At 42.9% G+C, this 23,616-nt stretch overlaps 7 protein-coding genes across 7 annotated transcripts; 3 read left to right on the plus strand and 4 right to left on the minus strand.

Annotated features, from left to right (window-relative positions):
• Positions 1-8,507: 8,507 nt before the first annotated feature.
• EV420DRAFT_977684 (P-loop containing nucleoside triphosphate hydrolase protein) lies at positions 8,508-10,739 on the minus strand. Its single transcript, XM_060484226.1, has 2 exons — positions 10,353-10,739; positions 8,508-10,294 (listed from the first exon to the last, which is right to left on the minus strand). Exons 1-2 carry the CDS (start codon positions 10,655-10,657, stop codon positions 8,716-8,718), a joined length of 1,884 nt encoding a protein of 627 aa, XP_060325308.1. The 5' UTR covers positions 10,658-10,739; the 3' UTR covers positions 8,508-8,715.
• A 473-nt stretch (positions 10,740-11,212) lies between these two features.
• Positions 11,213-13,156, minus strand: EV420DRAFT_1648487 (uncharacterized protein; the record flags this gene model as incomplete). Its single annotated transcript, XM_060478176.1, has 9 exons — positions 11,213-11,258; positions 11,311-11,479; positions 11,534-11,553; positions 11,607-11,745; positions 11,798-11,860; positions 11,914-11,941; positions 12,433-12,563; positions 12,614-12,623; positions 12,860-13,156. The coding sequence occupies 9 exons, from the start codon at positions 13,154-13,156 to the stop codon at positions 11,213-11,215; spliced, it is 903 nt and encodes a 300-aa protein (XP_060325309.1).
• Positions 13,157-14,664: 1,508 nt separating this feature from the next.
• EV420DRAFT_1484401 (uncharacterized protein) lies at positions 14,665-15,217 on the minus strand (the record flags this gene model as incomplete). The annotated part of the gene is made up of 4 exons (XM_060470073.1): positions 14,665-14,742; positions 14,831-14,999; positions 15,024-15,123; positions 15,175-15,217. 4 exons carry the CDS (start codon positions 15,215-15,217, stop codon positions 14,665-14,667), a joined length of 390 nt encoding a protein of 129 aa, XP_060325310.1.
• Positions 15,218-16,197: 980 nt separating this feature from the next.
• EV420DRAFT_1648488 (FabD/lysophospholipase-like protein) lies at positions 16,198-17,410 on the plus strand (the record flags this gene model as incomplete). The annotated part of the gene is made up of 3 exons (XM_060478177.1): positions 16,198-16,255; positions 16,304-16,442; positions 16,498-17,410. 3 exons carry the CDS (start codon positions 16,198-16,200, stop codon positions 17,408-17,410), a joined length of 1,110 nt encoding a protein of 369 aa, XP_060325311.1.
• A 573-nt stretch (positions 17,411-17,983) lies between these two features.
• EV420DRAFT_977888 (uncharacterized protein) lies at positions 17,984-19,457 on the plus strand. Its single transcript, XM_060484227.1, has 3 exons — positions 17,984-19,167; positions 19,221-19,322; positions 19,418-19,457. Exons 1-2 carry the CDS (start codon positions 18,153-18,155, stop codon positions 19,238-19,240), a joined length of 1,035 nt encoding a protein of 344 aa, XP_060325312.1. The 5' UTR covers positions 17,984-18,152; the 3' UTR covers positions 19,241-19,322; positions 19,418-19,457.
• A 275-nt stretch (positions 19,458-19,732) lies between these two features.
• Positions 19,733-21,511, plus strand: EV420DRAFT_977952 (uncharacterized protein). The gene is made up of 2 exons (XM_060484230.1): positions 19,733-20,141; positions 20,203-21,511. Exons 1-2 carry the CDS (start codon positions 20,088-20,090, stop codon positions 21,463-21,465), a joined length of 1,317 nt encoding a protein of 438 aa, XP_060325313.1. The 5' UTR covers positions 19,733-20,087; the 3' UTR covers positions 21,466-21,511.
• EV420DRAFT_977936 (uncharacterized protein) lies at positions 21,512-23,609 on the minus strand. Its single transcript, XM_060484229.1, has 4 exons — positions 23,527-23,609; positions 23,399-23,472; positions 23,279-23,342; positions 21,512-23,227 (listed from the first exon to the last, which is right to left on the minus strand). Exon 4 carries the CDS (start codon positions 23,214-23,216, stop codon positions 21,558-21,560), a length of 1,659 nt encoding a protein of 552 aa, XP_060325314.1. The 5' UTR covers positions 23,217-23,227; positions 23,279-23,342; positions 23,399-23,472; positions 23,527-23,609; the 3' UTR covers positions 21,512-21,557.
• Positions 23,610-23,616: the final 7 nt, after the last annotated feature.

The raw sequence follows: 23,616 nt of genomic DNA on the forward strand, positions 1-23,616 counted from the left end.
CTCATCATAAAATGCCTCAAGATCTTCAGGCCAAAAATCTTCTGGCATTGGGGCAGGTTTGTATGGTTTGGGAGTAACAGAAAGGCGATACTGAATGGTGGAAGATATGGTAAGCAATGAGGGCAAAGTCAAAAAAGCAACAGAGATGGTGGTGGTTCAAGTTCAAGAGGTGAAAAGCCATGTGACCAATCTGAAAAAATTCCAGGCAGTCATGCTCAGCCATCAGGATCTGTGTTCTTGAGGGTAAAAACACTAAGAGGGGGATACTGTAACAAGCATGCTGATGGAACTCTGATTCCAAGTCAACTCCAACAAACCACATCCTGGAATCCTACAGGTTCCATTTCCCAGTTTCCATTTCATATTCCATTTTATATTTCATCTCTTCATTTTAATTTATCAAGAGCCCAACATTGGTAGCACAGCATTTCATCAGACTCCATCAACTACTGACCAGTAGACTACAACTTCTAACCACCCTAGAATGTAGACCACACTGAGTAGGAACTAGATCAGACTCCTAGCTAGTATATAAACTGTAGAATTACATTGTAGATACTCAGTTTGAATATCAACTTGGTTCAGCCTAATCTCTCTCTCTGACTCTCAGTCAAACTCTCATTCTTCAGTCTGTGGAACTCTGATCTGTTGGACTTATCTCTTACCTCATCTCTGTCCTCCATAGACTTCTGTCCATATTCATCTTAGGGCTTCAGCTCAGGGGTGACATTGCTAATAGCTTCATCTATGCCTGATGATGCATTCTGCAGCTTTCTGCTACATGCAACCTCTGCTGCCTTCCTATTGGCACAATTCTAACAGTTACTAGCTTGTTTTTTGAACAAGATAAACATAAAAATTTGGTGTACACATATATGTGATGCAGCACACCATTGGTCAAACACACAGATGCTCAAATGGTCAAACATTTCTGATTATATCAGAATATTCTGTTCAAACAATTCCTAAAAAATTGTGACTTTCTTTTAAGTTTACTCACAGTCTATTTAGGGATGCCCACCATACCCATACATACAGTGGATATGGGTACCATATATATAGGCTCATACCCATACCATCGACACTTTGGAATATAATTTTTATGGCCATATTTGTATGGGTATTGTATGGGTAGGTCAAATCAGGGTGCATACCTATTCTTTTAGACATGTCATGAGTGCAATTGATGAAATAAAATGTTTTGACCACCAATCTCATTCAAGATAGGTTACTGTCCTCCTGAATACCACCCATATATGGTATACAGTGAAGAGGCTGGCTGTGGGCACCTGTGGAATAGTGAGTGGGCTAAAAGGCAAACCTCAAAAACCCACACACACACTCACACAACTACACAAACTACAAACACCCTCATAAGTTCTAGGAGAGTGATCATTCCTAATGCGATCTGACTATACTTCAATATCTCAAAGAGTTTCTCAGTGCTCTTAGCGAAGCTAAGCTTTCTCTAATGAATCCCTAAGTCTAGGAACTTTTACAGGAAGGTTGTTCACTGGCACGATGCAACCTTCAAGGCAGATTTGAGTTAAAATGCACAAGGGACACTGATCCCAACAGAAACAGAGGCAATACATGCCGAAACTTTAGTGAGCTCGCTGAAAGAACACCACAGGCAAGCACTGACTTAGCCCGCTCACTACACAACTGTATGTAGGGGTTCTCCAACTAACTTCAACCGATGATCTCGACTCAAGAACACTTCAGAAGTGCTCGGAAACAGATTCAGAAAACAGAAACTCGAAACAGAACTGATGCAGAACAGACTGAACAGAAACAGAACAGAACAGAACAGATCTCGCTTTTCCTCTTCAGAACATACTCCAAATGGACTTATCAACACTCAATGGAACAGAGCAGCTTCACTGATTCTTATTCTCTCAGAACTAAGTGCACAAAAAGTCTTTTCTCAAGGGTATCTCGTATTTCTCTGAGTGAGCTCACTAACTCTACGCAAAGCTCAAAGTCACAAACTGATCCTTTGTTACAGTACCGCCTTCAATGCATGCACGGGAACTTGGGGGCTCAAAACTTGGCTTCTACCTACTGTAACCAGCCTACTTATACTACAGAGAAATTAGAATTACAAATGTTGTGCAGTACCCAGACTCCTACATGCGTAGCATGTTGCCACTGCCACCTTACTGAGCATCCGGGTCAGACTTCCCAGTTTTAGTCTCATTTCTATAGTGAGCTCACTAAATGCATGCCAAGAGGTGCTCTCCCGACACCTGCGGGCTTGTTCTCTAGCGACCGACAGGTCTAGGCACATGGAACTATCAGTCCTGGCATATGTCATTCAAGACTTCTTTCTTGGATTCACAGAGGCTTCTCATAGACACGGCAACAAGTGAGTCTTCTAACAATGGGACTCAGAACAATGGGACACGGGCTCGTGGACTTCAGCTGAAGCCCATTGCCCAAGTTCGTGCTGGTGATATCTGTCATCTCACTTAAGGATTTCCCCAGATTTTCAGGTACGACTAGCGAGTGCACTAAGTATTCTCAGTGTCACTGCAATCTTCAAGGTTTTATCTAGCTCCCATGAGCATGCTTGTAAGTTAGAGCCTAAGGCATTGGGTATAGGGTTTGGCCTTCTCATCACACATGCCCATCAGGTACAGTACTGTGACTAAGTCCTGTTTAGAATCCCATTGCTTCTTATGCCATAAGTTATATTCCATATCATTGCACTGCGTAGCATTAGTGTTGATGCGTAGTTTTAGTCTGCTCACTCACTATATCTTAGTATGCGTGTAAAACACGTTAGATTGCAAAATTACACATGTAAATAGGCTGCAGTCGCAACAACGGGACAGGTACAGGACAGTATATGGGCAAAAGCCATACCGTTGATGAGCCTAAACTTCCGTGGCAATGGCAAAAACCAAAACTCTAGAGGAGTTCATGGCAAATGGTGTGTAGCAGCAATAAAGGCTTTTGTTGTTGTGCGAGTGTTTCAGTGCACCTCCGTGTGATGAATTCCTCAAGAACGCAAGTATACACTGCGACTTTTCAGTCAGCAAAGTAGTACCCTTAACGATCGAGTACTAGAAAGCATTGGCTGTAAGCCGGGAAGGGTCTCGATAGACGAGAAGGAATGGAATCTGGTATAACTGGAAATACCGGCAAGCCGTGAACAAAGTGATGGCAATTAACTAGTAAAAGCCATGGGCAGAATTGGTGGAATTAATGGAAATGCCATCAAAGAGAAATACCGTTGGCAAGATAACAAATACCGTGATGGCAAGAGACGAAGACTGTAGTCAAGAAACTGGCAGTAAAATGAAGAGAGACTGGCTGGCGGAAATATGAAAGGGAACTAGTGGCAGCAAATGATGAATGGAACTGAGCGATGAGGAAACTAAAACTGGACTGAGGTTAACTGCGGTAAAACGAAACTGATACTGATCCTGAGTCTACATGGAGACTATCCTATACTGAAGCTGACAGCAAGATAACAAATACTGAGACGGGTGATCCTATGCTGAAACTAACGGCAAGATAACAAATACCGTGACTGAAGGTCCTATACTGAAACTGTTGACCGAAATTCCATGACAGACACTGCTGGCGGCAATAACGATCCTAATCTGTGTCCACACGGGGACATAACTGTACTGAGCTGAACTGGGGTGAAACGATGGCGACGTAGAAAGTGAAGACTGGTAAAATGATGCTGGCTGGTGAAAGTGAAACGATGCTGGCAGAATAAAAGATAAAAGCGAGTTGTGGACACCAAATTCCGTGTATTGGCGCAATATGAGCATATACCAATACCATTAGAAGAAAAGCCATGCCAGAGAGTATAACTCGGAGTGACTATGCTGTTATTGTCTGTCTCCTAGTGGGTACAAGAGATAGCAGTTGTAGCAACTTAGTTACTTGTCGTTGATAATCTGTGTGTCCCGCAACTAACTATTTTCCATGGTGTATACTAGCTTTCATACTACAAGGCTGGAATAAATTTAGAATACTTGAAGTGAGTCCTTAGTAAGTCTGTAGTACATAGATTGGTAAGAAATGATACAAAACGCATGCTCCCAGAGTTCTAAAGTAACAGCACTCACACGGTTTTACTGTGTACTGTGGTTCGAAAGTAACAGCACCCATATGGCTTTTACCACATATAGATGAAGTGATTAGCAAGAATGCCACTGATCTCCGGAATTTTGTGCTGCTGTGTTGCTGTGGCAAAGTACATTGAAGCAAGTGTACTGAAGTAGATGCTTGCGGCAATATCTTGGCGGTATAACAGCCTTAGTAAAGACTGAGGAAAGGTCACGGTATTAGAGCTAATGCCATGGAATTGCTATTTGAGCTGCAGAATTGTGGCTGTGCTGCGGAATTGTGGCTGTGCTAGGCAATCAGATGGGATTCTAAATCCGTGAGATCAACAATCAGATGCCTGGCAGATTTAATAAAAGAAGACTGGTGGAATTAGTGAAAGGGGCATGTAATTGATGTGGGGTACAAGTGGGGAAGGATAATTGGCGGCATTAAGCAATATTGCTGGGATTGAAATAGTAGGTTTGTGTGGTGGCTGGGAAATTAAATATCTGGTAAAATCCGCGAATTCTGAGCATACAGAGCCTGGAGGCTCATCACCGTACCATTGAGACCCTTTTACCATATGGCTTATGGCTGTAACTTGTATGGCTGTAACTGTATATGGTATGGTGGGTATCCCTAAGTCTATATACCATTTCTAGTATTCTTGTGTTTAAATTCTTCATAGAACATTTTAAACTTATCACTTAATAAATACTAAATATTCAACAAGTTTGATATAGGATATACTTGCCAGGAAAGCACTAAGATAATACAGTCAAGGATCAATCAATCAGACACTTGGCCTGGGTGCTTCTTTTAGGGTCAAATTAGGCTCAGACTTTATGTAGAAATCATAATAAGATATATACACATAGTTGTAATAAACTTCTGAAGCAGTTGAGAACATACTATGACCATAATTATTTTGGAGACAGTTTATCATGTCACATCATAGATTACCATATTAGTCACAGTTAGAAAACCTCTTTGTATTTTTTCTATCACACATTGCTAATTAAATGATATTCATATCACATGTATTCTACTTTACAAGGCTAAGGTTTAGACACACTCTAGTAATACTAATGATAGCAAGAAAGAAAAAAAAAGAGAAAATTGGCTTTGATAATAAGCAATCTGATTAGATCATAGTTACATATAATTGCTATATTTAGATTTGCTAATAGATTGCCAGCATGATGTAATGTGTCTCATTGAGTAGTAACTATACAATAAGACAATTTTGCACTAATGTCCTCTGGCATATAGAGTTTTTGCTCTTATCTCACCTAAATTTCTTGTCATTATATTCTTATCATAGCTTTCCTTCTACTACTAACAGCTAAGGTAAGAAACTGCATTTTTCACCCTTCTGAAGCCCTTCTATATTTGAGTGTCTCATTGACCAGTCCTTGACTGTATATATATTATTCACATTTTTACCTTCTGGAAATATACAAGTTCATTTTTAATTTTTTCAGGCTTTAGCATAAAACTATCCTTATGTATGTCATGAGATAAAATAAATAATAATTAGCATTCACTTAGATCTTTCAGAATTAAAATGTTCTGTTTAACTTCTAAAGATCCTCAGCATAATATCATTAGGAAGATCTTGATTGCTTTTTTTCTTTCACTAGATTATTATTATCAGGGATTTTATGGCTTCTTTTAAATGTCACTCAAAACTACTTTACTATAGACTCACCAAGCTGAATGTGAATCTGTTTAATCTATAAACACAATATAAGAGCAGCAGAAAACTATTGCTTGATACCTGAAGAAGTACAAAATTTGTACACAATATCAGAGACCATCAATTTGAGGCAAAAAAAACTATCACATCAGAGTTGACTTGACATTATAAAGGACTATCTGGTCATACCATTCCTGTAGTGTGAGATGCCATAGAAAATGTTTGACTGAAACATCTGCCACTTTAAAGATACTCATAATTTTTCAGAGTATATTGTGTGCTGGTTAAATAAATACAAGATATTGATAGACATGAAAAAGATAGTTTATTAGCATAGAGCTACCAAGAAATGAGAAAAAGCAGCAGAAAGCAGTGAGCAAGCACAAATGCTGCTGTCAATATAGCAGCATAGAACAAAAAGAGAATGTGAGAATTCTCTATAAACTGATTGATAATGATGCTAGAATAGTGCTAGAAGACCCATACAGACAGCTGTATATGGCTATTTATCATACAGATAGTATAGGTGAAATCTGTACTGTATACTACATTATAAAGTGAGCTTTGAGATCACATATAGGCTAGTTATAATATCTATATTAACCATCCTATAATATTATAATTACAGGTATAGTGCAGATCTCTAAATATATAGACTCAATACATGCACCCTCATGGTCTGGATGTCATTGTTCACATCTTGAAGTTCAAAGTATCCTTATGTACAAGGTCTTTGCTTGAGAGGATTTAGAAAGAGAAAGTTTTAGAAAAGATTTCTTCCCTCTCATTAATATTTCAGTAGTTGAACATACATCTTGGATGTTGTAAAATATGCCTATATCACCAGAAATCTATAGCAAAGTTTGCAAAATTATTAAAACCAAAATTGAAGCAGGAGTCTACAAACTCTCTAATTTCTTATATTGTTCATGATGGTTTACTGTCCTGAGAAAGAATGAGAAAAGCTTATGAATCATACACAGCTTGAAACCTCTCAATAAAGACACAATTACACATTCAGGTCTGCCTCCTACTATAAATCAGCTATCAGAAAACTTCACAGACAGAGCTTGTAGAGTGACTTTAGATTTATTTATAAGATACAATAAGTGCATACTTTCTGAGTTGTCCTAAAATCTCAATACTTTCCAAACTCCTTATAGTGCCTTGAGACTTGTAACATATGAGATGAACTAACTCAGTTCTAATATTCTATGATAATGTTACTTTTATTCTACAACTTTAAATTCCTAAATATATTATCCTACATTGATAATGTTCCTGTCAGAGGACCAGCCACCTGTTACAAGACCTTTAACAGTTATAAAACTATACCTGAAAATTTAAGTATTCAAAGATTCATCTGAGAACACTTTGTGAACTTAAATAAAGTTGTTCAATGTATGAAATATTGTGGAGGGATCTTTTCTGAAAAGAAAGTGTACTTATATTGTTCAGAAATTATAATCATTAAGCATCATTATACCTATCAAGGTCAACTACCTCTCAAGCATTATAGATTCAATACTTCACTAGAGACCTTACAAAGACCTCTTAAACATACAAGTTTTTGTAGGAATAGCTAGAGTATTGTAAAAATTATATTGAAATTTTCATAGATCAATCTCTACTATTAACCAAATTATTTCACAAAAGAGTGGAGTTTCAGTTTAGTGAAGAGGAAATAAAAGCCTAAGAAGATTTAAAGGTGTTAGAATTTGCAACTTTAAACTTATGCTAAAAGATTCCCAAACCTTTAACTTACTCATTTTGTCACGATACTTAAATATATTTAATACTTTTGGTAGAATATTCTACATACATTCTGTAATATATAAGGAGCTCATCCCAAGCTCTAATAGTTAACAATTAGGTATATTTCCTACTGCAAGCCTTCCACTGCTAGAATGCCAACAGAAAGAAAGCCACTGAACTATAGTTTGAAAAGTGCAGTAATTCTAGCTGTTGATACTGGACCTGTGGCTGTTGGATATTTTCTTACCCAATATAATTCTGAAGATCTGTCTATCAGATACTTTATACATATGACTTGGATCTATAATGTTTAATGTTAGAGAGTGCACATATTCTCAAGCCAAAAGAGAAATATACAGTCTCTATTAAATATTAAAAGATTGTAAACTTTATCTAATAGACTTACCTACTTTCATGGTAAAAGTGGGTATAAATGCAATTAAGAAAATGCTTAAAAATACAGACATTATATTATCTGCAGCCATAAACTGCTGGATTATCAAAATTCTCTTCTTGCATTTTATTTTTATTCACATCTCTGGAATTAGACATAATTCAAATAAATTATCAAGACAATCACTCTAAAAAGGAGATTCACCACCATCAGAAGATGGATTAGATAATTTCTTACACACACATTACAGATTTATAAATATAATTCACTTTTACAAACTGCCTGTCTTATTGCTTATGTTTTGTGAAGTTAAAAGTTTGCAAGAAGAAGAAAACTTTTTTCCTATAATGATATTCCTCAAAGCAGGCAACAAAATTTGCTAAAATAAGTGATTAGGTTATATATTATCTTAGAACTTAGAGTTCAGACAGCTGCCAAGATATAATGATAAAAAATATACAAACTTCACGAAATATACATTAAACTTCTTTGAGAAAGATGAAAAGCACTGGTGTAAATATTCACAAGGGAAACATCTAGTACTGTCTCAGCCACAGTAAATTGAAGTGATAATAGCCTGCTATGATGAAGCAGCTGATAAGGGTTTGGACATTACTCATGAGTGAATAAAACATGATTATTAATAACCAGATATGAAATTCAACATTGCTTGATACATGCAAACTTGTCACATCTATCAAGTTTTCCAGAGTAGACAAATCAATGTCTTGAGATGATCTTCTTATTAAGCATGCTTTCTTCTTAATAACACCTATATATCCAGCTCTTTGGCCTCTTTCTATTGACCTTGTTTTCTATATGTTGAGGCTAAATTACTCATAGATGTCTGTTGGAAAATGCAAGATAATTCTGGCAATCCGGCATTCCGGCATGCTGAGTAAGAGATTGGTAAGAGAATGATTGTATAGAAATTACTAGAATAGGTGTAGTTTAGTATAAATATGTGAAGTAAATGGGTAAACTCCTCACGAGTTTGTAACCCAGAGACTAGAGGTCTCAATAACATTGTACTAGGATACAGTCCAAAATACAACAATGTCAATGTGTCTGAATGATCTTCTCCTAAAGCATGCTTTCTTTCTGATAACGCTTTTAATTGCAGCTCTTCTGCCTCTTTCCATCGACCTTGATTTCGGTATGTTGAGACTAAATTACCCATAGATGTCCATGTGTCTAGATGATCCTCTCCTAAAGCATGCTTTGTTGCTGATAATACTTTTAATTCTAACCTCTCTACATCTTTCCATTTACCATTATGAAAAAATGCTTTTGCAAACTGTTTAATTATATAAATATCTTTATCCAGTATGTTATCTTTTAAATGTAAACTCAGAGTTTGAAGAAAAATATAATCCTCTTTATTCCATTTATTTGGTACTGATTTTGCTATTATAATTATTGCAGTATTAAAAGCACTTTGTTTTTCTACCTCTTGTAATCTATCAAGACACCATTTGTGTACTAATGAATGTATAAAATATATAGGAGTTCTGTTTTTTTCTGTTTTTTTAATAAGTGAGCATGCTAATAAAATTGATGTGCCTTTTCGAAATGGTTTAAAATTCCACTTATTACTTTCAGTTGTCTCTAACAATTTATTATAGCTGTCTTCTATAATACAATTATTATCAGAATTATTTGTTGTAGCTGCACGATTAAATATTTCTTCAGATATATTTTTATTGTAGAAAAATGCAAATAGTTCTAATATTTTCAATGCATATTGTGCATCAATTGCTGATGAGTCATTTTTTTGTGCTTGAGATTGTATTGCTTTTAATGATAGATTCCATGCTCCATATATATTTTGCTCTTTTTCAGAGAGACCTATTTCTGTTAATCTCTCTTTACGATTTTTATCAAACAACTCAAGATAATCATAAATTGTATAATAGCCATATTGAATAGATGATCCAGCAAGATCAATTGCTAATGGTATATAACCAAGCTCAAATATTATAGCTTTAGCATATCTATTAATTTCATTATTTATTTCTTTAAGATTACTACCATTAAAAAGCAAGTTTATAGCTTCTTCAGATTCCATTTCAGATATAGCTATTCCAGCATTTCCAGTAATGCGAATCAAATTAGGATTATGACTTGTAATCAAAATATTTCCTTTTTGTCCAGAAGGTAAATACTTTTGTAATAGACCAATGTTATAATAGTCTGCATTATCATATATCAAAAGCCATTCTTGTTCATGAATTTCTGAAATCCAATCAAGTGTTAAACTTTCATTGTATGTCTGGGAGTTTAATGTTTTTTGTGGTATATATTTAATATAAATATTCTTGAGACTTTGAACAATTGTGCTTTCTGATGATGCATCAATCCAAAATATAATAGAAAAACTAATAAAGTTCAAATATTTATATAAGTTTATTGAAAAAGCATTTTAAACTGACTTACCCTTTTGACTCAATCATATTTTCCACAAACTTTAAAGCAATCTGACTTTTACCAATTCCTCCCATTCCATGAAGTAGAAAAAGACGTCTTTTCCATGGTTTTTCACAAGGAGCAAAATATTTTTCAAGCTCAGACAGATATTGCTGACGTCCTGTAAACAAAGGTAGCACAGAACCTGGCAAAAATGTCATGGAAGGCTTTGAAACTGAAGTTATATGTCCAGCTATAATCATATTAGCTTTTAACCTATAAATCCTAAACAAATAAATCCTACCAAATGTCCCTAATGTATGGGTTCTCTTCATATTAGGGCTGGAACAGAGACATTCTACAACTCCTTCAACTATTTTAGATGTACTGGATTCTCTCAGATAGGCACTTGTATGAGCTAGTACAACAGCTCCTCCTTCCTGCCAATCATCTACTTCCAATACTTCAGTTCCATGTGTAACATTCAACCTAAAATATATTCTTGGACTATTATCATACTGTTTTGTGAAGTCAGAAGAGACAGACTTGCAATCAGTAGCAATCTTTGTGACAGTTTGTAATAGCAGAAGAGGTAAGAACTTCCCCATGCCTCTTGGTTGCTGAAATCCATTAGGTCCTGGATGACCTGTTCCAACACTGAGAAATACTCCAATAGAACAATCACTGCCAAATAGTTGCATTGCCTCCTCTCTGACTTCTTTTGAAGGATTGTTATGACCAAAACCAGCATCAATATATAAAGAACTGATCCCTCCTGGACCAGCAATCATGATAGATTTAAAAATCTTTTGAGTAGCAGCTGTAGCTCGGACAGCCTCCCAGACCTTGCAATCTGGGCCTTGGTTGGGGAGTCCTGCATATGTCCGAAATCACTGTGGAGATTCCAGATTGGCAGTAGTTTTAGCACAGACAAACCTAATGTAGAGATGAGTATAAGAACAGAGGAATACAGCCATAATCAACATACACATTGCCAATTGAGTCCTTTCCTGCATTTGGATCAAGCAAACTCTCATCACCAGTATACCCCCCATGGCTATGCTTGACAATCTCCTTAATCTCTGCTTTCAAGGTACTAGCCTTAAACTTTTCATCCTTGTAGAATGGTTTACGGTTGTCAGGGCTGAATACCACAGCTGCAAGTTTGTTATAGCTTCACAGTGCATCTTCAGTTGACATTTTCAGTCGACCCAGCATGATTGCATTGAGACTACAAGACTAATATTAGCCTTGATGGAACCTACATTAGAGCAAGCAACTCACCCTCCAGTACCAGAACCTCCCATGAGGTGGAAATACTCACAAGGTTTCGGTACCTCAGTCAATTGCTTCTTTGCTTGGATGCGCTTCATGATTTCATCGAGAATGATGAGCTGAGACACCCCACGTATCCCGCCGCCGTCTATCTCATACATTAGTTAACACCGACCATGCAAAGAACACGAAGAATGCACCAAGCGACAGCAAGTTCACGGGGCTGCTGTTAGAAGTATTATTGGCCATCGATGAACGAGATTCTAGAGATTTTGGGTCAGCGAACACGGTATGCACTAACTGAAGACCGCCGTACCTTTCGATAGAGGATGGATAGCTAGATGCTTTCAGATGAGAACGCAGACGAGTGGTAAGAGGACAAGTTGTCGTGGGAAAGGCGTGGTGATTTGTGCATTGCTGAAGAAGATCACGGAGGAATCTACGCACCGGTAAGTTCATCTTGATGGTGGCTTGATCTGTGATGGTCTCAATTGGCGCCGCGAATGATATACAAGAGATAAAGAAATAGTATTCCAAGTATAGAAGACATAAAAAGATACGAGCATAAGCCAGTATAGTCCCCGATGCCAGTCTGAAATTCTCTACATTGCTCAATGATAAATGGAAAGAATGACCACGAAGTAGTGGAACTTATACCAGCTTCGTGATGGCTCGAGAATGATGAGACTGAATTGACGGCATCGAGTTGTGCAACAGCCCCGGTCTCGGTTAATGGGCACCTCATGGGGACGGCAGCGGGTCATACCTGCTTGAGATTAACACTGGAAACATGAATGCAAGGATGCCAATGAACGAGTAGGCCAAGAAGACGCACCATGCGTATAGGCGTGTGCCAGACCAAGTAGCTTTCAGATATGTTCATCGGCGGCTTGATATATCTGACGCTGGGTTCTAGTTTGCCCTTCTGAAACACATTCATCACATCGAAGGAGAAATGTGCCCAGCCTACGACGCATGTAAGTCATGTTGGAGAAAGGAGAACGGCATGCACGCACAGACGCAACTCTATATCGTCTATCAATCTACTTCTTCCCTCCAGAAATGGTGCACCGAAAACACATACACGGCCAGATAGTGGCAAGAAACATCACAGCACTCCCAGAGACGGTGGGGGCCAGGTCTGAGAGCACGACATCCACCAAGCCTCACCCTTCCTCCGTTGTCTGAGGTCCATTATTGCTACATCCGTTCTGTGATCGAAACAGTCCTACTGAAGAAACCGAGCGTCAGGAATGAGATACATTAAGAAAGTCGACAACAATGATAGCCCCAGTCCCGCAATTCTGACTTTCACAACGAGTAAGCACCTCTTCTATTTCGTTGATGTTGTAAGGAACATAGTCGCTGCCAGGGCGAGAGCTCTGCGAATCCTTGTCTGGGCGGTACCCCGAAACGCATGATGCAACTGGTTCCTTGGGTGTTGTAGCGACGTCGACAACGACATTGACATCCTCCCGGCAGAGAAAATCTAGCTGGCTGTCGAGTTCGAGAAGTTTGAACGACAGAGGTGCATTGTGGTCACGGCGCCGCCATGCCATCAGTTGCGGAGACCAAGAGCGAGGCGAAGGAAGGACAAAATGATATAGATGGCCAGGAAGAGGGCCTTTTGTTTGGTGTAGTAAACAGCCCCCGCTCTCTCTCTTACCAAGATGTCGCTTTGCTCGGGATATCAACAAGTCGGCTAATTTGCCGTTCGGACCAGACGGTGACGACGAAAGAAACTTCTATGTTGGGCTCGAACTGGGACACGTCGCGCCAACCTTCATCCCGAGTTGTGAGAGTTATCGATTGACTGTTCACAGGGCTGCCGTCTACTCGGGTCGAGAGTTTGGACACCCCAACGCCATTTCTGCAGCTGGCTAGCACAGTGCTATGAAGCTTGACTTGGGTAGATCTTCTCAGGTGCGTTGACTCATCCTCTTGAAGCTACAGTATCTTAGCATACCAACAGAACGTCTACTGATCACAGTAAGAGCACAGTAGCCTACGTGACGAGCATACATATCGACAATGGGTTTGTTTCAAAGAGGTGCGACTCGAAGAGCAGGACAAAGTCCAAGACGCGCAACCTTTGCGCTGAAATCTACACGCGCCGAATCACTGACAAACCTAATCCTACACCGTGTCGGTGTCGTCGAGACGACTATTGATTTCCGGTGAGGCAGTGCCCATCGAAGGTAAGTCCAATATGTGTTCTATCACGGATTCTCAACTTGAACCAGCTTGAAGGTCTGTCTACAAGTCACCGGGTCCTTTTCCCAGAAGGCCTTCATTATTAACTCTGAATAGAACGAATTGCCTCCGTTCAAGACCACCGATCCCTTGAAACAAACCCCATATGCATTAAGGCCGCCAAGCTGAGGCCGCCTGGATCGTCGAAGGAGGGATATCACCAGGCCTTTGAAGTGCAAATCTTGACGAAAAGGCTGGGGAGACAGTTCACGGGAGGAGTTCTGGAGCAGTATGTGGCTACTACATTCGATATTTCTCTCACACCTGACGCTTTATTTTAGTCGACGTTATCCGCGCTAGCTATATATCCAAGTTCCAGACAGAGGTCGTAGTTCCCTTCATGTCAAGAAAAAGTCGCGAAAACCTTTTCCTTGCGCGATATTATTCTGCCTTGCCCGTATCCCGTACCCTGACATTATACCGGAACAACCCTTCAGAGTCCAGGCTCCCTTCTAACACGAGACGTGGATGTACGCTGAGCAAGCACATGTCTATGAGTCCTCGTCGTTAGCAAGTCATACCCGTCAAGCCGCGCGAGGGAGGACCACCGGCAGGAGCGAAAGGTAGTATGCTCTTCTGGCATCACCTCTCATTTCCCTGCTACAACCCCATCCTGTGTCAATGATGTTCACATCCTGATTTGACATGTCGTCCTTCCGAGCCCATCTCATCCACCCTCAACTCCGTTACTCGGCAGTCCATCGCTGCTGTTTGTCCTAGAAAAGGCCTTCATTGTCGACACAGAAGAATCAGATGCCTCGTCATGTCCCAACGTCGTCGTTACGATTCTATGGGGGTGAACCAGAGCTAACGATCACCGCATGAGTTGAGATATGATTGCTACCTTTTGGATGAAGCCTGGATGCCACGTCACTCGTCGTCGCTCGAGGTCCTACTTTGAATATCGAGTTCTTCAATTAAAACAGGATTCTCTCTAAGTGTTACAGCATCTCTCCCAGTTGCACCTCTTCATGACGTACACAAGGCTTTTGTCGTTCCTCTTTCCACAGCTTCAGAACACGAAGCTCAGTGCGGCCAGAATCGTCTTTGCGCTCATCACAGTGACCTCCCTTGGGCCTTCCTCTGACGCAAGGGGCAGAACCTAGATGTCGTTGACGTAGTGCTAGGCCGTCCTCATGAGCGCAGAAGCTGGATACAGGTGGAAAGACATACCTTGACTCGAGGCACGCGTAGCAAGGATACCGCATCGAAAACGACTCAAGGCCCGTTGAACTGGTGAACGTGCCCTTATCATCAGCCAGGAAATGTATAGCTGCGAACCACAATTAGTTGACACCCCATCTATAGTCGAACAAATACACACGGGTGCCATTCGGAACGAGCTTCTCCTTCCAAGCCTTATGCATCAAAAAGGATCAATTCTGGTGCATATATGGAGGGGGAAAGATCCACGAACTGTTCACTGACCGCCACGACGTATATATCCCTTCCATCGCTTTAGCTCGTACTCCTTGATATACCCCGGGACCTGGGTTCCAGTGAACATTCCTGGTACATCTCTTAGAGTCAAGTATGACAACAAGGAAATCCTACACTCACGATGATGTTCTTCCCTTCCCAGTTAAACGTTCTCCTTGATGGAAGGGGTTTGCACTGAGGTGGGAGGCTGAGGGCTCGACGACATGGCGGCGGTAGTATCAAAAGCGGGATGTGGAAAAGGCAGGAAACTACATTCGCGTCTCTATGTAAATTTCTTGATGTCCGAGTCAGTCAAGTATTTACATAAAGAAATGGTACTAAAGCATACTGATACCAAGTCGAGTAAATTCCTGCATTGTGAGGACGTAGATAGAACGTCCTAGCTAATATTCCCTTCTCCTTTGTTGTATTCACTGTCTGGTCTGAATTTGTTGATTTGGACATCGCAGTAAGAGGGAAAGAGTACGCGTTGTTTACGGTGCCAAACAAGTCGTCCTCCTTCCCAGCCACCACCTCCTCGGATTCCCACTATCAGGCGTGTGCTACTCCCTGCATTTATAGAAAAATACCCAACCAATGTCCGATGCGACAAGAATTGCCTCTGACTCCGAGTCTAAACGGACGAGCGGCTATCACTACTTCCTCCCAAAGCACTTGACAAGGCCTCGACTCTGCGTAAAATACACTCGCATCCTTGCTCCGGTACGGCGTTATTAATCCATAGCATTGGAAGACACTGTCCTGGTCTGGGGGCTGTGCCAGGTACTGGGAGGAGACTCGTCGTCAGAGCACACGAATGCGAACGATCCGGAAGTAGATTCACGCGAAGCAGCTTCACCATCAACCCCATGTTCGTGCTGTATACGACGCAAGTTCTTCTGTTCTTCCAGTACCACTGCAGTTATCGATGGCTATCAACACGAGGCCCTCTGCACCAGATCTTCCTGTGAACTTGCTATCTCTCGGTGAGCACTCCATCTTGTCATAAGTCACTCAACTGACTCTCACGGTAGATGGCGGCGGTATCCGTGGCGTATCCGAACTCTTCATCCTCGACGAGATTATGAGGCGCATCCAGATCTACCAAAACCTCCCTCAAACCCCCAAGCCTTGCGAATACTTTGATCTCATCGGCGGAACCAGCACCGGAGGGTAAGCACAGATAATCAAGTCACGGTAATGATAATGAATTGGCGCCGTTCTCTAGACTAATCGCAATCATGCTAGGAAGGCTAAAAATGTCCACCGAAGACGCCCTCCAAAATTACAACAGAATCTCCAGCGCGGTGTTCAGCGCCGAGAACAGGAAACCTTTCTACAGCGACGGAAAGTTCAAAGCAACTACATTGGAGAAGGAGGTCAAGAACGTCGTCCGCCGGGCTGGGTACAGCGACGATCAGAAGCTGTTGGATCCCAACGCGGGGAGAAACTCGAAAGGAAACGCGTACGTTCCTATTCTCTTCTCACAAAATATCGCCCTCACCAGTTCCGACAGCTTCGTATGCTCCATGACCGGAATCAACCTCCGGTCTCCTCAACGCTTCCGCACATATCAAGGACTCCCCAACCAAGGTCCCGACTGCAAAATATGGGAAGCTGCACGTGCCACCACAGCAGCACCAACCTTCTTCAAAGCCATCAAGATTGTCGGACCAGGCGGTTTCGGGCCCGATTATGTCGATGCAGGCCTGGGGTTCAACAATCCCACAAAGGAGGTCCGTGACGAAGCTAAGGAGCTATTCGGCAGCAACCGACGTATCGGCGTGTTCCTCAGCATCGGGACAGGCCATCCAGGCCCTAGCGGGTTCCAGCAGCCCAAAGGGATAGAGAAGGTCCTCCCGTTGGAGCTCATCCGGGTCTTGCAGCGTATCACGACAGACTGTGAGAGCGTAGCGGACGAACTGGCCAAAGAATACAGTGGTGATGGTGTGTACTTCCGGTTCAACGTTCTCCACGGCGCCGAGGGAGTGTATTTGGACGAGTGGAAGAAGATGAGCGAGGTAATGGCGCATACGGCTTCATACTTGAGAGGGCCGGAGGCTTCAACGCAGATTGATAGGGTCGTAGCTTGTCTCTGTCGTGTCGGAGTCGGACAAGGAAAGACGTTGGATTCGTTGTAGTCGTTCGATGCATACGGGAATGTAGAAACTGCAGGAATGGCGTCGGGGTATCCAGGCCCTAGAATAAAGTAAATGACAGTTCTACGGAGGAAGTTAGTAACTGACAATCGGTTCGTAACTGGGGATGAGAGGTGGCTCGACGTGTCCAAATTCTAGGATATCTCTCTTCTTTTTCCTCATATTTGCTTTCTGGTCCGAATTGGTTGACTTGAGCAAAACGCCATCGCGGTAAGAGGGAGAGAACGCGTTGTTTACTATGCCAAACAACGGGTCTCTTCCTGGCCACGATGACCAAGTACGCATAATCTCGCTTGATAAACGTTGGTGAACTGAGGCTGATGTCTCCCACGACCATACTCAAGCAACCATGGTGCGTACTACTCCCTGCATTTGTACCACTCATAGACTATACATCTCACCAGGAAAATTACCTTGGCCAACCTCATCAACTCCGACCAACGACGATGCGACAAGAATTGCCTCTCTACTATCACAAATGGACGAGTGGTTACCGGTTATCAACAGCATTTGTCTGACCATTTCCACGAAACCGTTGCTCGGCGCTTGACAAGGTCTTGGAAGAGCTCGTCAAAACCAAGAACATCCTCGCTGCGATACGACGCCTCCCCACTGAAATATCTTCCTCCATAGCATAGGAGGGAACTTCACCCTGTTCTGGCTTAAACGAGGGCCGTGGGTACTACTACGGGTGGAAACAAATCGTCCTTTCCACTCCAGAGCTATGGTCTGGCTTTTTCCTAATCCTCGCCTCTTCAGCGATCCCGTCTCGCTGCTCGACACCGCTCTCCGACTCTCAGGCCAGCGCAGCATCTCCGTTCACACCGATATATACGCGTCGGCAGATATCTGGAAATATCTTTCTTTGCATTCTTATCGCTGGAAGGGACATCCGTCTCGGGATGGCAGACTCCTTCGCACCTCTCGGTGCAGTGCCAAACGGCGGCCTTCCTGCCCTCGAGAAGCATACTCTCAGCATGACCATGCTTGCGAGGCTCTTAACGCTTCCCCGCGTCTGACGAACCTCACCTTGATCAACGACGGCGGGTCTGTGATGACTGCAGACCTTCCATGGCACCAGCTCACGCACCTTGCTCTCCTCAGCCGCGGTACCCTCCCTGAAGTAATCCATCTTCTCCGTCTTTCTCCATGCCTTCAAGTACTGGAGGCTCTTGGCACACAAGTTCAGCAGAGCTGGACAGTCCCACTCGAACCCATATCCCACCCCTCCCTCTGCAGGCTGCAGGTATCCGATATAACAATCCTTCAGCATCTTATCCTACCCACGCTTAGCGACCTCGATCTCGTTGGCGCTACCAATGAGCAGGGACGCGCAGATATCATCTGCAGTCTTCTTTCCTGGTCGAAGAGCACGTTACGAAAGTTCAAGATTGTTTGTGGCACATCGTTGCACGGTCTCATGAATGTGTTGAGAGCAACGCCCAAGTTGACGGAACTCACCGTTGAAGCACTAGAGATGGAGGAAGGGTTCGTGAAGGATTTCTTTCAAGCCAAGGACTTTTTGTCATCCCTACAGAAGGTGTCGTTCACCGTCGGCAACTTTATTCCTTCTCTAGAAGCAAACACCGTATTGGTCGACGCAATGGAGAGGCGGTGGGGATCCGCAATGCGATCCTGTTATATCTCTGCGCCTTCCATAGATTGGCAGATTGCTGATGACGACGCGGTGAGGATTAAGAAGATGCGGGGAGAAGGTCTGGACCTCATGATAATCTATGGTAAGTCTTTTGTACTTCACAATTTTACACGGACTGATACAAGGGCTATCCAGCAAATCAAAGGGTACTATAAAGCTCGAGGGATCTTGGCGATTGTGTTGGATTGCGACGGATTTCCTTGCTCCGCGCCATTATAGCTCTGCAGCGATAAACGTGTATGTCGCCTTTCTGTTTACTCCCATACACCGTCGATGTCGCTGTGGCTTCATCGTTGCTTTTCTGCATATTAATATATCTGCCGATGCACCAGGGACAGAGTTTTCAGATGCCAAAATTTTAAGGCGTCCTGACTATGGTACCCATACTTAAATTTTCGAAAGAAGAATAAAACTCACTGGAATTCTGTCCGATACCAAAGATTCCGAGAAGCGGTAAAATCGAAAAGAAACAAGGAATCGATCACGAGCACCTGTACTCAAGCGGAAACTAAGTATTCCTAAATCTTTGCTTTCAAAAACCTTTGACGGCAGACTGGATTCGAGTGCCATATCTTATATTCTGGACACAATTGAAGCCCTTTTCATGCTTATATACAAGCAGGTAAATCAGACGCTCCTAAATATCTGCATTCCTCGTCGTGTGAGAACGGCACCCCCTCACCATCAGCATTTTATTTGTCCCATCATTCGTAACATATGTCAAACAACGTGGTCATAGCGTGTTTGTTGTACTTGTCCACTTCTTTACCATACACTCTATGATTATGGAAAGCGACCTAACTGAAAACATCGCCTCAGATGTTCTTTTCAATACCGACCTTCTGGCTATAATCTGCCAAAACCTCTGGGATACTGTGAAAACGGGTGGCTGTCCAGTCGCTCCCAACGGCAATCGCGTCCATCCCCTTGTATCTCTAGCTTTGACGTGCCAGACTGTGTCATCGCTAGCGCTGGACACACTATGGAGAGATATCCAAGCTTATGGGTTTCAGCCAATCCTACGCATTTTCCCCTGCGTCTTCAGGGAATCTGCAGGTCCGTAATTGGTCTAGGCTTCCTAATCTGATTCTTATTTTATTCTCTTCATTGTGTGTAGGTACTGCCAGAAGATATCCCTGACAAGACATGGGTCCGTTTCCGGCAGTATGCTAGTCGTATTCGATGCATCGCATTTGATCCCACTAGTTGTGGCCGCTTCTCTTCGACTGTATTTCTCCGCCTAGCTGAGTATCAAACTCCCATATTTCCCAGACTGCAATATCTGAAAAGTGACGCATCTTTTGCGGCTTCTCCTTCCATTCTTCTCTTTCTCCCTGCGAAACCACTGAACGAGATACAGTTGACGTTCCGAGGTTCGACGGACGTCACCACGTCGTCAACGTGTATGCGGGCCATCAAATGGCAAGTACCTGCCCTGCAAACACTCCACATTTATTGTCCAGAGTTCGACAATGGCCAATATCAAGCCGTTCTCTTCACCAATCTATACTCCATCACCAATTTTGTGGGCCTCGGAGATCTTCGTTCTTTAACTATCAAATCCCACTTGGTAGACTACGATTTCCTCATCGCCCTCTCTACATTTGACAACCTCGAGCACCTTCACGTGAAAACTACATCGAACATTCCTAGCGGCAGCCGTCAAATCCAGGACGGCTTCCCTTCCCTCAAATCTCTCCATATCACTGCCAAGGTATCGGAGATGTCACGCATTCTCCGGCTTTTCCATCAAGGTACACTGGAGACGCTCACCTTTGTCGATACCTCCGGCGAGGCATTCCGCACCAGCTCAGAGTTCATGATGGACTTTTACCGTGAACTAGTAGTGCGCTTCCCCCTCCGCCATCTCTCCATAACCTACCGGTCCGCACAGTTCGATAGAACACTCTGGGCCTCCTCAAGAGTGGTGTTTGAGCCGTTATATGAACTGCATCTCTTGAGATCCATCCATTTTGTGGGCGAACTGGTATTGGACGATGAGACTATCAAAACTCATCTCGCACCGTCATGGCCTGACATTGAATCGATTTCGATGCCTCAGTTGCCTGGAGACCCTCCTTCATATGCTATGCTCCCCGCTTTGGCCAAATGTTGTCCAAGACTTGTGTCGCTGACCATGCCTATCGGATTTCCTGACATACCAGCGGTAGAGGAGGTGCTTTCACATCGGCTGCAGATATTGAAGTCGGTGAATACGATAGCAAAAAAGCCGGCTCTCATCGCAAGGTTCCTGGATAGGATCTTTCCGTTCTTGGTGCGGGTTGAAGGAGGGTCGGGTTGGACTGAGGTTGATTCAACCCTTCGGGATGTGTGTCAGCCGATTCGGTGGGACCAGCATCAGAGGGAGCGGGGAAAGTGATGGTGATTATGTCCAAAGAGTATGGGAAGGAAACTGACTGTATGCCACAAGATCATATATTTCATGTATTCAAGAGAAAGCATCTATGTAGTTTACTGAAGCGAGCCCCAAACTGGCCAATGTTCTTCATCGGGAGGATTCCATTCCTCGACGAGCATCGTCAAACTGTCACTAGTGAGAGCTCGAATATCCGCTTCTATTCTATGATTCCTATCCGTGAACCCGTTGTCCCATACCACGAATTGTACTTCGATTATTTTCAGCAACCCCGCATCACGGCGGGCACGTATCATGTTCACTATACTATGCCATTGAACAGGATGTGAGTGAAAGCATGCTGGCTGTATGCAAAGAACAAGATGGAATAGATTAGGTAGGGGCGCTGGTGCACCTGAGCAAGGGGTGAGCGACTGAACAACGTGATCAGCCCAATCTGCATCAATCTGAAGCTCAACCTTGAGGAACGAAAGCGTAGAAAATGCATCGGAAGCAAGGAGATTATGGATTGAAAGCCCTAAGACGAACAAGATATGCTGACCCATGCTCAAGCTCTGAAGGTGACATCCAGATCGCTGGAGGAAATGGTTAATCCATGCTGAGATGGTGGTACGGTCCCTGCGTTCGACGAACCGTTCACGTGAAGACATGGCCAAGACCAAACTTTCGAGACGCGGCAAAGTCACCAGGTCTAGTATACCTGTTTCCTCAACAAAGAGGCGTTGGATATGCGGCATGATCACTGGCACCGGGATTAACGGTGGTGTTACGTATCGCAATCGCAGCTGGAGGTGGCACACCCTGAGCTTGGATTGGTGAGAAAGAAGCTGTAGATCATTCGGACGAGTGATACGGCCTGAATAATGAGTGATACAAGGCGGTAGCTTCACCTGTGAGATCCCTAGGCTTGAAAACATCGCTCGCCATAGCTGAGGAGCCTTTAAGCATATATTTGAGCAATAATTTTCATCGGGGTGATTGACATATATGTCGATCGTTTGAAGCATAGGAAGGCGGGATATAGACTCCTCCAGGCAGTCCATATGATGCATAGTAACATCGATAATGACATCTTTCCAGCGATGGCATGACTCTTGGACAAAGAGTGACAATATTTCATCATCTTCAACACTCGAAGACCTTTCAATGTCGCCAACGACCTGTACAGTGAGAGGATGTTCACCCGTCCGCTTGAGATATGTCTTCCAGATCTCACGGGCATGCTTGGGGAAAGGCGTTCTCACTACGACATTCTGGGCCCAAGATGCAGGAGATGTGTGTAACGTATCCCTCCAAAGCCCGCAAACACGTCCCAAAACCCAAAGGGGCCCATCTAGGCGCAAACTACTCTGGCGTTCTGGGGTAACCGGGCTCCAGCGACGACCATCGTTTATGTGTTGCCACCACGAGTGGCGCACCAAGTGGAATATTTCGATGAGAATGTCTCGGGGAAGACGGCGAATGGGGGCATAAATCGATCTGCGAGCTTCCAAGGCATCTATCACCGCGCGACGGTGCAACTGCACTTCTTGAAGCTGGGCCTCATAAAAGGATTGGAGACGTTCCAACTCTAGGATATCGGCGCTAATTGATGCATCTTCACTGGGGTGGAGCATTGTTCGTGACTGACGTAAAATTTGAGCCACAATGTTGGAATTTTGGAAGGCTTTCAAGGGAGCCTGCGGCTGACGTTCGCAATCCGGAGAGAGGAGACTGACGAATCCACAATTCCGGCAAGTACAGGATTGGAGCATGGTTTGGAATTCTGTAAGGTATCTTATAAATTCGTCGCAAAAAGACTTATTCCGATACCTACTGTGCGACTGGTACAATTGCACGCTCGTTCATGGAACGACACAAGTACTTATGTGGTTTTTTCCCTAAGAAGTGGACGCACGTGAACACTGGATTCCTTGCGAAAGAATGAAGAACTGACGGGGGGTTATTATGAATCTGATAAGTTCTGATTGCCAACAGATTGAAACCCTGACTTTTTTGCGGTGCACAGACCTGTTAGCAGTATTAACGGTCTGTTATCGAAGAAGAAAACTGCGCATTACTTACCTGGCTTTCTACAAATGATGCTTCAAGAAGGCTAAAAAAGCTGGAGGCTGTGTGTAGTACACGATGTTGTTGATTGTTGAGGTCCGATCG

This window comes from Desarmillaria tabescens (genome assembly GCF_030435595.1).
Source record: "Desarmillaria tabescens strain CCBAS 213 chromosome Unknown EV420scaffold_51, whole genome shotgun sequence".
Lineage (NCBI taxonomy): Eukaryota > Fungi > Basidiomycota > Agaricomycetes > Agaricales > Physalacriaceae > Desarmillaria > Desarmillaria tabescens.

Coding starts and splice junctions, on each gene's coding strand:
- EV420DRAFT_977936 (XM_060484229.1), bottom strand. CDS start 23,216: ATGCTCCAATCCTGTACTTGCCGGAATTGTGGATTCGTCAGTCTCCTC.
- EV420DRAFT_977684 (XM_060484226.1), bottom strand. CDS start 10,657: ATGAAGAGAACCCATACATTAGGGACATTTGGTAGGATTTATTTGTTT. Junction 10,295..10,352: donor AATATGATTGAGTCAAAAGG/GTAAGTCAGTTT, acceptor GAACTTTATTAG/TTTTTCTATTATATTTTGGA.
- EV420DRAFT_977952 (XM_060484230.1), top strand. CDS start 20,088: ATGGGTTTCAGCCAATCCTACGCATTTTCCCCTGCGTCTTCAGGGAAT. Junction 20,142..20,202: donor CGTCTTCAGGGAATCTGCAG/GTCCGTAATTGG, acceptor CATTGTGTGTAG/GTACTGCCAGAAGATATCCC.
- EV420DRAFT_977888 (XM_060484227.1), top strand. CDS start 18,153: ATGGTCTGGCTTTTTCCTAATCCTCGCCTCTTCAGCGATCCCGTCTCG. Junction 19,168..19,220: donor GGACCTCATGATAATCTATG/GTAAGTCTTTTG, acceptor AGGGCTATCCAG/CAAATCAAAGGGTACTATAA.